This window comes from Procambarus clarkii, chromosome 3 (genome assembly GCF_040958095.1).
Source record: "Procambarus clarkii isolate CNS0578487 chromosome 3, FALCON_Pclarkii_2.0, whole genome shotgun sequence".
NCBI classification, from domain to species: domain Eukaryota; kingdom Metazoa; phylum Arthropoda; class Malacostraca; order Decapoda; family Cambaridae; genus Procambarus; species Procambarus clarkii.
The window spans coordinates 34025924-34039800 of record NC_091152.1 but is presented as its reverse complement, the minus strand read 5'-3'; the positions used below and the strand labels follow the sequence as shown (position 1 = coordinate 34039800).

The 13877-nt window shown below is 39.6% G+C and overlaps 1 protein-coding gene across 1 annotated transcript in view; it reads right to left on the bottom strand.

Moving 5' to 3' along the window:
- Positions 1 to 10717, bottom strand: part of LOC138368216 (zwei Ig domain protein zig-8-like) — a 95102-nt gene extending 84385 nt beyond the window's left edge. Inside the window, exons 1-2 of the mRNA XM_069330743.1 lie at positions 10367 to 10717; positions 7099 to 7176 (exon numbers count right to left, since the gene is read on the bottom strand). Of these exons, the coding sequence (XP_069186844.1) occupies positions 7099 to 7167 (69 nt within the window). The 5' untranslated portion in view covers positions 7168 to 7176; positions 10367 to 10717. The remainder of the gene's footprint in view (positions 1 to 7098; positions 7177 to 10366) is intronic.
- Between the last annotated feature and the right edge of the window lie 3160 nt (positions 10718 to 13877).

Below are 13877 nucleotides of genomic sequence, written 5' to 3'. Positions count from 1 at the left end.
GCTGATTTATGCTATGTTAACCCCCTTTTTGTATTTTTTATTCCTTCTTTCAACACAATTTATACCTAATCCCGATTACTATTAAGTTTTAGTCTGTGTTTTTTTCCCCCCACACCTTGCCCGAAATCTATGAGTATTAGTGGCTTTAGGTATTGTATGTACTAGCTCTGCCTATAAATCCAACATTATGTTTGTAAATCAACTGTATGTACTTTTCCTGAATAAAATGTATTTATTATTTATTTTTTAATCAGTAAGTATTAAGAGAAGGCACCAAGCTGGGAAGGCTATGTAGCACCATTGTGTGTAACAATAAACCAAATTTTTTTTAACAAATAATGCACCTGTATGGGAAAACAAATCCTGTCAGCTGTAAAAATATTGATGCAGTTATTTAAATGAAAAATATAATGAAAGAAATATTACTGGTTTATTTTTATCCTATCTTTTTGTACTGTACAGTATATCCAAGAAAGTGAAAAATTGAGACATAATGCACAATTTAATGAATGATTAGCATGGATTAGCAGTTCAAAAGAAATATGACTTGTATTACATATCATCATGAGATCTTAATGATCCATGGTCAACATGATTTAATAAGGATAATACAGTACTGTATTTGTAATACAAACTATAATTTAAAATCTTTATTACTGATTTTTGTTATTAAGAAGATTAGGTATACACAGCAATGTGCTGCTACCCTATTCTATATGGAATATTACACAGTGTAGATAAAAAACTAGCTATAAGTTTATCTAACACTCCCATCTCACAGGATGGTTAGACATACTGTACATGGAATCAATTTAGAAAATACCAGCCTCAATACAAAAAGCAAATCAACTCTGACTAAACAACTCTAAGCAATTTTCACAAGAGGTAAGCACTGAATCATGGAAACATTATATTATAATTACTCTTACCAGTTTCTACAAAACTCCTCTCAGACAATGTATTTTTAAACATGTTTAGGTATACACAGCAATGTGCTGCTTCCCTATTCTGTATAAAGGACCACACAGTGTAGATCAAAAACCAACTACAAGCTCACCCAACATCCTCACAGGATGGCCAGTCATACATGGAATTAGGAGAGAACAAAATACTTAATGCTGATCTATTAGCCTCCACTGGCAAAATCTGGGTGCAGCACAAGAATATCTTCCAATATTCCTGAGTGTATGAAGTAATTACAGAGCTCAAAATACCTCATACCATTTGGTATGAAGTCACTGATAACAGGATAATCACAGATATAGTGTTGGAGAGTATGTTCTCTCAAGTAGGACTGAAAACAGATGTTTTTTTTTCCACCAAGAGGGCTATAAACCATGGAACCGGCTACCCGCTGAAGCCGTAAATGCCAAATTACAGCTAAAAAATATCATTAAGACAATTGGCGGGCCCTTTAACAAGCCGCTGGCTTTCTGTCCTCTTCGAGGTCACTAGATAGTTAGTGGCCCTTGGGTAAATTCAGTAAATATATACAATAATTGTCAGCGCATCTTCCGAGCAACAAGGACAGCTACACAGTATCTCTTAGAATTACGTAGGTAAACAACAATTGTAACATATTTGTTTACTACAATGTCGGTGCTGGTTGTAGAAGTTGAAAAAACATTGTTTTACTTCGAAATATACTAATTTTATAAGAAAATTCGACGTAAATAGGAGGCAGTAGAGCTCCGATAAGCCAGCGCTAAATCTTCAATATGAAGAATGTTGCTGCTCTCTGATTGGCCATACGAAACACAGTAGTGACCTCTATCGGCACGCAGGTGAACCAACAATTTTCTTCCTAAGTATACCTTATTGAATCGCACCTAAGCATCTTCTTAGGGCGCACTTAGGAACCTTCGTAGCAAACCCACTTACGAAGAAATACACAGAGCTTCCTGAATCTAGGTCCTTGTCATTAACCGTTATTTGACCTGTCTCAGATTTTAATGGACCAATCCTTTCCCTAGTCTTAGTTCGATATAACTGTAAAAAAAACTTTAGGATTTGACTTTGCTTGCTCTGTTATGCGAACTTCATAGTTTCTTTTTGATTTCCTAATCTCTTTTTTTAACATTTCTAACCAGTTGTACGAATTCCTGTTCTAAACTGACTTCCCCATTCTTAATCCATTTGTACCAAGCTCTCTTTTTACCTATAAGGTTCTTTAAATTATTTATTATCCACTTTGGGTCATTAGTATTCGATCTATTCAATTTGTATGGTATACTACGTTCCTGTGCTTTGTTTAGAATATTCTTAAATAAGTTATATATTAAATCCACATCGAAATCCCCTTTTACGTCACCTATCGCTGGGTTCATGTCTCGCTCCAAGACCGGCCCACACCCCATACCCAAGACTATTTGACCCAAAAAATTTCTTAGGCTATTAAAATCAGCTTTTCGAAAATCTGGCACTTTAACAGAATTTTCTCCTACGGGTCTATTCCATTCTATGCTAAATCTGATTACTTTGTGATCACTGTTCCGTAGCTCACTCCCTATTTCGATGTCATTAATTTGTGTTTCCCTGTCGTTTAACACTAAATCTAAAATATTATTTTCCCGCGTTGGTTCCTTAATGTGTTGCGTAAGAAAGCAATCGTCAATTAATTCTAGAAAATCTTCTGCTTCACTATTCCCTGTTTTGTTCACCCAGTTTATTCCACTAAAATTAAAGTCACCCATGACATAAATACTGTTAGATGTAGATACTCTAGATATTTCATCCCATAGATGCTTTGCTTCCATTCTGTCTAAATTTGGTGGCCTATATATAACTCCTATTATAATATTATTTGCTTTTTCGTTTAATTCTATCCAAATAGTTTCTGTGTGTGGCTCAGTTTTGATTCCCTCTTTGAGACTACATTTCAAATTGTCCCTAACATATATGGCTACTCCCCCTCCTCGTCTAATATATCTATCTGTGTGAAATAGTTTAAATCCATTTATTTGATATTCAGCTAATAGTTCTCTATTTTCTACATTCATCCACGTTTATACGAAAGTACTTAAGGAAATTCCTGTTTCATTTTTCCTCCATGGTCTGACATTGTCATATATATATATATATATATATATATATATATATATATATATATATATATATATATATATATTATATATATATATATATATATATATATATATATATATATATAACTGAAAACTCACACCCCAGAAGTGACTCGAACCCATACTCCCAGGAGCAAAGCAACTGGTATGTACAAGACGCCTTAATCCACTTGACCATCACGACCGGACAAAATGAGGTGATAGCCTAAGCTATTTGAACCACCCCACCGCCGGCACTCGGATAGTAATCTTGGGCATAGCATTTTACCAAATCACCTCATTCTTTGGGGCACACGTGAGGAACACAAATGCGAACAAGCCTGAATGGTCCCCAGGACAATATGCAACTGAAAACTCACACCCCAGAAGTGACTCGAACCCATACTCCCAGGAGCAAAGCAACTGGTATGTACAAGACGCCTTAATCCACTTGACCATCACGACCGGACAAAATGAGGTGATAGCCTAAGCTATTTGAACCACCCCACCGCCGGCACTCGGATAGTAATCTTGGGCATAGCATTTTACCAAATCACCTCATTCTTTGGGGCACACGTGAGGAACACAAATGCGAACAAGCCTGAATGGTCCCCAGGACAATATGCAACTGAAAACTCACACCCCAGAAGTGACTCGAACCCATACTCCCAGGAGCAAAGCAACTGGTATGTACAAGACGCCTTAATCCACTTGACCATCACGACCGGACAAAATGGACCGGACCGATAGCCTAAGCTATTTGAACCACCCCACCGCCGGCACTCGGATAGTAATCTTGGGCATAGCATTTTACCAAATCACCTCATTCTTTGGGGCACACGTGAGGAACACAAATGCGAACAAGCCTGAATGGTCCCCAGGACAATATGCAACTGAAAACTCACACCCCAGAAGTGACTCGAACTCATACTCCCAGGAGCAAAGCAACTGGTATGTACAAGACGCCTTAATCCACTTGACCATCACGACCGGACAAAATGAGGTGATAGCCTAAGCTATTTGAACCACCCCACCGCCGGCACTCGGATAGTAATCTTGGGCATAGCATTTTACCAAATCACCTCATTCTTTGGGGCACACGTGAGGAACACAAATGCGAACAAGCCTGAATGGTCCCCAGGACAATATGCAACTGAAAACTCACACCCCAGAAGTGACTCGAACTCATACTCCCAGGAGCAAAGCAACTGGTATGTACAAGACGCCTTAATCCACTTGACCATCACGACCGGACAAATGTAGATACTCTTGTACATACCAGTTGCTTTGCTCCTGGGAGTATGGGTTCGAGTCACTTCTGGGGTGTGAGTTTTCAGTTGCATATTGTCCTGGGGACCATTCAGGCTTGTTCGCATATATATATATATATTATTAAATATGACCGAAAAAGTAAGATTAATAATTCTAACACGAATTTTCTCAATCTTTCGTACATTTCTTTTCACTGTTGGAGGTAAATCAAAAACAAAAATCAGACAAAAATCAGAGGATACAACTGATGATTTACTATAAAACCAGAAAAACGGCCAGCCTACTCATGAGAAACTCTCCAGACACAAAACAGAACGCTTTAAAAGAGACTAACGTCGTCTATGCCTTCAAATGCCCTCTTGGGGACTGTAAGCTCCAAAAAACCCAGTATATAGGCAAGACAACAACATCTCTTTCTAGGCGTTTAACGATGCATAAGCAACAGGGCTCCATTAAGGAACATATAATCTCTTCCCACAACCAAACCATCGCCAGAGAAATCCTAGTAAACAACACAGAAATCATCGATAGATACAGCGATAGCAGGCGGCTTGACGTTTGCGAGGCACTACACATCAAGAAGTCAACACCAGCAATCAACAGCCAATTAATGCACTACTATATTCTACCCACCTCAAGACTCCGCTCCAATATAGAAGCATCAAGAAATATGGACCAATAGGCTTTCTACAAACACTTCTATTCAATACCCATTGTTTCGTGTTCTGTCTTGTGTTGATGAAATTAACACCCTATTAATGCCACCTCTTGTTCTGTCTTGTTTTGATGAAATTAATACCCTATTAATGCCACCTCACTAAAATGTAGATATAAAATCGGAGATGCGTAAGTTCTATTCAGTTGTGTATTTGTAAACTAAATCTTTGAAAATGTAATAAGTTTTACGAAACGCGCTCGTGTCGCGTCAGACTAGAAATAAAAATGAATTTTGGAGAATTGATTTTTGATTTACCTCCAACAGTGAAAAGAAATGTACGAAAGATTGAGAAAATTCGTGTTAGAATTATTAATCTTACTTTTTCGGTCATATTTAATAATATATGTCTACAGGAAAGACTGCTACCAAAATATACTAATATATATATATATATATATATATATATATATATATATATATATATATATATATATATATATATATATTGTGACGATAATCTCCTTCAAGAGATTGAGCCTGCTCTTCCCTCCAAAATACGTCGCTACAAATCTATATACAACTAATATGGAAGAAATATTCAACAACGACAACAACATCTCCAAGGTTTGCCAGAGAGCAGAACGTATGCAGCCAGGAACACCTGCTCCACCTCGAACCGCCAAACTACCTGTCTTGTCGCCTGCTCATCGCTGATTGGCTGCGGGTCCAGCTGCAACTGCACTCCACCCACCATACTACTTGATGTCTGGGGCCGCCACGACCTCAGTCCTCAGAATATCCCGTGCTTTCGACAAGTTAACACGTCTCGTTGGTAGACTAAGCCCCAGGCTTACGTGTACTAAGAGAAGTGATAGCTTGAAGCCAATATTCCTGCACCTATTTACTTTGTTTGTCATACACTTGTTATTTGCTTACTTGTCTTAACGTAACTTTTCATTTTGCCATTTGATTATTCTTATTACTTTGATTGATTTTATTATACGAATTTGTATGTCCATTTTATTCATGTTTTGCTTTCTTTAACGTAATTAAAATTTCATTGTTAAAATTTGCTTGTGTTTTGTGTCTTCTCCTTACCTTACCACAGACGAAGTTCCAGATTTTCTATTTTTTTTTCTATATGTGACGAGGCCATACCCCTAGCTTTTGAACAGCCGAACACCAACGCGTTATCGTCACAATATATATATATATATATATATATATATATATATATATATATATATATATATATATATATATATATGGTGTTTTTCTCACCTTCTCAACCAACTTTCAACAGCCAGCCAACAGTTGCCTTCTACAATCTTAAGAGTCTGGTACTGCCCGGAGTCTACCCAAGTGCGGGTATGTCTCACGTGTGTCAGTATGTGTCGTGTGTCATGTGTGACAGTTTAAATCCCATGTTATTTATCATGTGTTAGCAAGTATGATGAGTTGGCATGTGTGTCAGCATGTATCACATGTCAGTATATGTCGGTCTTCTTATTATTATTAGATTTATTTTTGATTTGGAATAATTAGTGCATAATGTTTTATAATATGACAACAATAATAATAATAATAATAATAATAATAATAATACAAATAATAATAAAATTTAAAATAAAGATAATAACACCGAAGAAATTACACTAAATGTGATATATATCAATGAGAAAATCAATTGCAGCTCTGCTGTGACTCTTGCAGAGGTTGCAGCTGGCAGTACGCTGGTCGTGGGTTCCAGGCACCTAAGAGCACCAGTTGATTGTTTCAATAATAATAATAATAATAACAATAATAACAATTCAGAGTCGTGTCAGAATGTCGTGTTTTTGTGGGGGGGGGGGTCACTGTGGCACAGAATCACTTGACACGCTTTTTATTGATGCCACTCCCGACCCGCCAAATTTGGCAACAGAGAATACTAGGAACAATTAGACAAACTAAGAAACTAACAAACAAATATACAGGTATTTTATAGATATAGACATATATATATATATCAATAAACAAATAATTACATAAAGACCTCACAGGAGATTTTTCTCTGGCTAAAGAATTTATTTTAAGCCAAGTAAGAGTGCATGAAGAGTGACTTACTCTGTAGCGGTCGTCAGGAGAGTAGGTGAGGAGTCCCGCCGTGATGATGTGCAGGTTTCGTCGTCTCATCCACGTCACCTGCAGGAACACAACACTTGTAGCAACACCTGTGACACAACACCTGCAACACAGCCTCAGTGGGTGTTACAAGACTCTGCAGGTTCTCCATAGCCTCAGAGAAATGATTATTCAGAGAGAAACATTCATATATTTTTTTTTTTAATTTGACTTTAAAAGCCGTATCAGTATTTGCTTCTGCTACCTCCCCAAGCAGAAGTTATACAAGATTATTCATTTATATATATGATTGTAACTAAATGAGAACATTAAGAAGAAATAAAAGGAATTTTGTTTCCAAAAGGATGTTGATGAAGGAAGTTTCCTAGAAGATATATATATATATATATATAGAAGGGGTACCACCTCTGGTGCAAGTGTAGGGACCCATAGCCTCGGAGAAGAAAATAAAGAGTACTCAGAGGAGACCTTGTGGATCCTCACTGAACAGTTTGATATTTTCTTCTCCTACCACCTCTATTCTTTTGGTAAGTGTGTATATTTATCTAACTTTATTTGAAAATGTTATTACAAAAAAAAAGTTACAATATTGATTACATGCAGGGTACAAGGCTGCTTGTCACAAGTTGAACAGCTCCTCCAGCTCCTCAGATGGCGGGCAGGAACCGTGGATGCAGTGAGCATTTCCTCTCTGGATTGCCACACTAAGGCGCTGAAAAATATAATATATATATATATATATATATATATATATATATATATATATATATATATATATATATATATATATATATATATATATATATATATATATATATATGATAAAGGTTCTTTCCTAAACAAAATAGGTTTTACATCTGACGGAAAATTTACATTTTGAAGCCTTATCGAAAGAATTTAAATGCGAGTAAAAAATTTGTTTTAATAGTCCAGTGAGGTGTAACTAGGAGTGAACACTAGCGTCTGTTGGCTGGTCTAGTGTGGTGTAACTAGGAGTGAACACTAGCGTCTGTTGCCTGGTCTAGTGTGGTGTAACTAGGAGTGAACACTAGCGTCTGTTGGCTGGTCTAGTGTGGTGTAACTAGGAGTGAACACTAGTGTCTGTTGGCTGGTCTAGTGTGGTGTAACTAGAAGTGAACACTAGCGTCTGTTGGCTGGTCTAGTGTGGTGTAACTAGGAGTGAACACTAGCGTCTGTTGGCTGGTCTAGTGTGGTGTAACTAGGAGTGAACACTAGCGTCTGTTGGCTGGTCTAGTGTGGTGTAACTAGGAGTGAACACTAGCGTCTGTTGGCTGGTCTAGTGTGGTGTAACTAGGAGTGAACACTAGCGTCTGTTGGCTGGTCTAGTGTGGTGTAACTAGGAGTGAACACTAGTGTCTGTTGGCTGGTCTAGTGTGGTGTAACTAGGAGTGAACACTAGCGTCTGTTGGCTGGTCTAGTGTGGTGTAACTAGGAGTGAACACTAGTGTCTGTTGGCTGGTCTAGTGTGGTGTAACTAGGAGTGAACACTGGCGTCTGTTGGCTAAAGTATAAGCACATATACTTTAGGTAGTTTACTGATCAGCAAGTATGCGTTAGGCTTGAACATAGTCTAATACTAAAGCACTATGTGAATACACCGTTACTTTTGACAGGTGGATGCAGGTGACGGATCTCCCAATCCTGAGCACTCCAGGTGCAAACTCTGTGAGCAGGAACTGCGGCATGATCTCCCGCACTACAACACCGAATGGCCAGTTATCAGACCTTTCAGACCAGTTGGCATGAGGTACTTGGAGCTTTGCAATTACTTTATTCAGTCTCTTATTCTTGAAGATATCCTCACAGTGTACCCAAAATTTGCCAGTGCAGGCTACTAAACACATGGCCCTGTATGACTAACCATCCTGCGAGATGGAGACTTTTTTTTTAAATATATAGAAGAGTTGTTACATTCTTGTACAGCCACTAGTACGCGTAGCGTTTCGGGCAAGTCCTTAATCCTATGGTCCCTGGAATACGATCCCCTGCCGCGAAGAATCGTTTTTTCATCCAAGTACACATTTTACTGTTGCGTTAAACAGAGGCTACAGTTAAGGAATTGCACCCAGTAAATCCTCCCCGGCCAGGATACGAACCCATGACATAGCGCTCGAGGAACGCCAGGCGAGTGTCTTACCACTACACCACGGAGACTGTTTTAGTACCACTGCTACCTTATTCAATCTTGTGTTGATATCCTCAAAATGCATCCGGAGTCTGCCAGTGCAGACCGCTTATCACATGCCTCTGTATGACTAACCATCCTGTGTGATGGGGATTTTTTTAGCATCATGTAGTTAGCTTTTTTGACACACTGTACTCCACTTCATACAGTCTAGGGCAGCTGCACTAAAATGCAGATGTACCTCATGTATTAATAAAAAAAAAGTTAATACACCGAGAAGCGAGACCTAATAATTACTAATACTGTTTTATGTTGTTGCATGTTAAAAGTACTTTACATAGTTTTGTTGTATGTTTAAAGCCTCAAAACGTAAATTAAAATCTAAGAAAGAAGCTGCGCTGACATTCGTTTCAAAGCTTTCAAAATTCCTTCAAATAACAAAAATAATGCGTTCGATGTTGTTGCTTTAGTTAGGCCTGTTTAGGATGGGCTCATTAACTATTTTGGCCTAAGGCCCAAAACAGTTAGATCCTTGAATATTACTGTTCCATCACACTCAAGAGAATTCCACTGGAGTAGAGAAGTAATCTTATATACAACCTGAAGTATATTGAAGACCAAGAAAACTTAAAGTCTCCATTCTACTTTTCAAGAATATTAAACAAAGATATATTGTTGGCCAATTTAACTGCATCTCTTTTTATGTATAATAATGAGTTGTTAAAAAGTGAGGAGAGATCCCTTCCCCCTTCAAAATAGGTTAGTGCAGATTATTTATTATTTCCTTATTTCCCATGAACAGTTGTGTCGACCGATACCAGTAGGAATGGGAAAGGGAGGCCGTTTGACAGGCCGCCGACTTCCTGTCCTTGTCGATGCTACTAGAGTGTTAGTGGCTCTCGGGTAAATTCAGGTAAATCTTTCCTAACCAAATTGTAAGGCTAGATAATCTCTATCTGCAGGAGATATCGTGAGAAAAAGACTGAAGAGTGGTTATCAGAGCCAACTGAAGCACTCTTACACCTCGTTCAACTTTCCAGTCAACTGGTTGAAGCAAAATCCCTCGCGCACAATAAACAGTTTGAGAAGTGTGCATATACTCACGGATCTGTCGCCGAGGTTGGCCACCCGGCAGGGGAGGAAGGCGTGGGCGCCCTCGCTCACCGTCACGTTGGCGGGAGACTCCACGAAGACCGGACCCGCCACCCACGAGCACCAACCTGCGCCGGAAACCTCTATTATTATTGTGTGTCATGAGGCTATGGTCGTGTGCAGGCTAAGTCAGTCGCAATAACTGGATGTCAATAAGACACACTTCCCTCTCTCAGTTATATTCCAGACCATCTTCCTGTTTTAGACAGTACTTATAGCTACAGTGTGCACCATCGTATTATTGACGTAATGGGCATTTGGAAAGAAGAATAATAGTACCACATTCTACTACCTAATTGTCCAGTACGTACATATATGTACGATGGTCCACACAGTTACACAAAGTACTATATAAACAGGAGGATAGGTTGCAATATTCGGTTGTACAAGCAAGATTATATTCACTTCTACTCGGCCTTGGAAAATGTTGAAATGATCAACAATTCGCATCTCCGTCCGGCCATTATAAGACTAAAAATAACTTTTGTAATGTTATATTTTCAACTTCATTCTCAAGTGAAACAGGTCATAATACAAATAATAAACATTAGACATTTCAGTATAAGAAGCAATAAAACACAAACATAACAGGAAGAAGGTTACCTAATGAAGCCAGTGATGTTCACACTTTCATTTCACTTTCACTTAAATAAAACACTTTTATTTTGGGATCAGTGAGGAAATGTTAGGAGCTACAAAATGAGGTTGTAGACGCAGATATTAGACTGTTGACGCAGATATGAGGCTGTTGATGCAGATATGAGGCTGTTGATGCAGATATGAGGCTGTTGATGCAGATATGAGGCTGTTGACGCAGATATGAGGCTGCTGACGCAAGCTTCATCCATAGTTTTATGATTGATGAGACCAGTGCTGATAGGGACGCGAGGCTTTGCTACATTAAATCTTTATCAAAACGCTGAAGCTTATTTATACAAATTAAAAAATGTGCAAACTAAACAACTGTGCGAGTAGATACACACACACACACACACACACACACACACACACACACACACACACACACACACACACACACACACACACACACACACACACATACATACATACATATACCTGCAGTTCCTTCAAGCATTTTAACCCAGCCTCTTCTGGATTGTACTTGGATGGGGTTCTGGGAGTTCTACTGCCCAACAGCCTTCTTTCTACCCATTGATTGATTGATGAAGATTAAGCCACCCAAAAGATGGCACGGGCATGAATAGCCCGTAATTCTACCCCTCACATCCTTACATCTTTATACTCATTCCGAGCACTAACTTTGCGCTCACCTAGACAGTATTGCTCTCTCTCTCTCTCTCTCTCATCTACAAGAGTTAACTTTCCTCACAATATTCTGTTTTCCGACCAACAATATTTTTTCATTCAGTTCTATATTTATCCTCTGCCCTGACCCTCGTGTCCCCCCCTCCACATCCCGGCCTCCCATTGCGACTGTTCTTATTTCATTTATTCCATCAACCTTTGCTTCTTATCTCCCTCCGTCCATTTCTCTAACTTCTCTAGCCACTAGCAGCCTCTCTAGCCTCTAATTCACTAGCTAACCATCTTCATTTGTCCCACACCACACCTCTAATTTCAACAGTATTGCCCATTCCCACCACTTCCAACCCATTACATCCTGAGTAGTGATCGTATTCAGTAAGAACTAGCAAGAGCATATTCTGTTAAATATTGATGGAGGTTACAGGTATTCTAGTGAAAAGTTTGCACTGTGAGATAGAATGTCTATTTGCCTGTCCAAAGCTGGAGGCCAGACGCTTGGGGCGAGCTTCACCTAAATTGGCAGAGGGAATGGTGTGGGGTAGGGGATGATCATAGGCTGGTCGGGGTCGCTAGAATTCAAAAGGGAACAGCGTGCCAGTGCCACATTCAAACCCCTACAACGGTTTTTGGCACTGCTCGCCACGATACCTGCGAAATTAATAACGAAAATTAAAGACTTTTTCCTTATAGAAATATACACCATTATTCATTGATCTCGGGAAAATTAACAGACATTTCCTGTTATTTAAAATAAAGCCGTAGTTCTATAAAACAGGAAAATTATATTCTGAACCTCCAGCTCCAATAGGAAACTGAAGAACCATACATTCGAATGGAGTAACTATTATATTCTGCAAAGATACATGGAAGGAAGGATAGATGGAGAAACAGATCGAAAAAAGATCGATGAATAGATGAACAAATGAATCGATGGATAGATGAATAGACAGCTGGAGAAAGGGATGGACAAGTGGATAGATAAATAGATGACTTAGACTGATAGATAGATAAATAGATGACAGGAGAGACAGACCCCGGGCAACGCCGGGTACCCGGACCAAGTCTTTTATACCCAGGTGTTTGGGCATGAAGATGGGATGGCAGACACATATCCTGCCCCAACACCCGTCGTTAGTTCGACACGTGTTTAATTTATGTGTTGAAGCCGTCTAGGGCGCCAGCCATTAATCACGGTGCTTGTCGCCGTCCTAAGTATTCATCAGCCAGCGCCCTGATGCTGGCAGCGTCTCCCGCCTCATCTCCAGACTCAGCATCCTCTGCCAGATTATCAATATATGGTTCAGAGAGATGGCTGGCCCCGTGGTGGGTGATGGAGGCTTGCGAGCATCCCGTGAGTCATACTAGCGAGATCGAGGGTTCGAAGCCTCTCAGTACTGCAAGCGGTCCTCAGGCTAGGCTCGTTAAGATAGGTTTAATATGGAGACGCAGATGTGTGATTTGCTGTCAAAAGTGACAAATCAATCGTTATGTCATATTCTATCGGGTCATTCAGTGAAATTTTCTTACTAAATTTGATGAAAAGAATTTTATTTGTGACAAGTTATAGAATTTTTATTACATGTCAGAAGAATGGAATTAAAATAAACTTGCCTTGATCATGACACAGACATCACGCGTGACAAAGACACCAGCCTCACGTGTGACAAAGACACCAGCCTCACGTGTGACAAAGACACCAGCCTCACGTGTGACAAAGACACCAGCCTCACGTGTGACAAAGACACCAGTCTCACGTGTGACAAAGACACCAGCCTCACGTGTGACAAAGACACCAGCCTCACGTGTGACAAAGACACCAGCCTCACGTGTGACAAAGACACCAGCCTCACGTGTGACGAAGACACCAGCCTCACGTGTGACAAAGACACCAGCCTCACGTGTGAAAAAGGCACCAGCCTTACGTGTGACAAAGACACCAGCCTCACGTGTGACAAAGACACTAGCCTCACGTGTGACAAAGACACCAGCCTCACGTGTGACAAAGACACCAGCCTTACGTGTGACAAAGACACTAGCCTCACGTGTGACAAAGACACCAGCCTCACGTGTGACAAAGACACTAGCCTCACGTGACAAAGACACCAGCCTCACGTGTGACAAAGACACCAGCCTCACGTGTGACAAAGACACCAGCCTCACGTGTGACAAAGACACC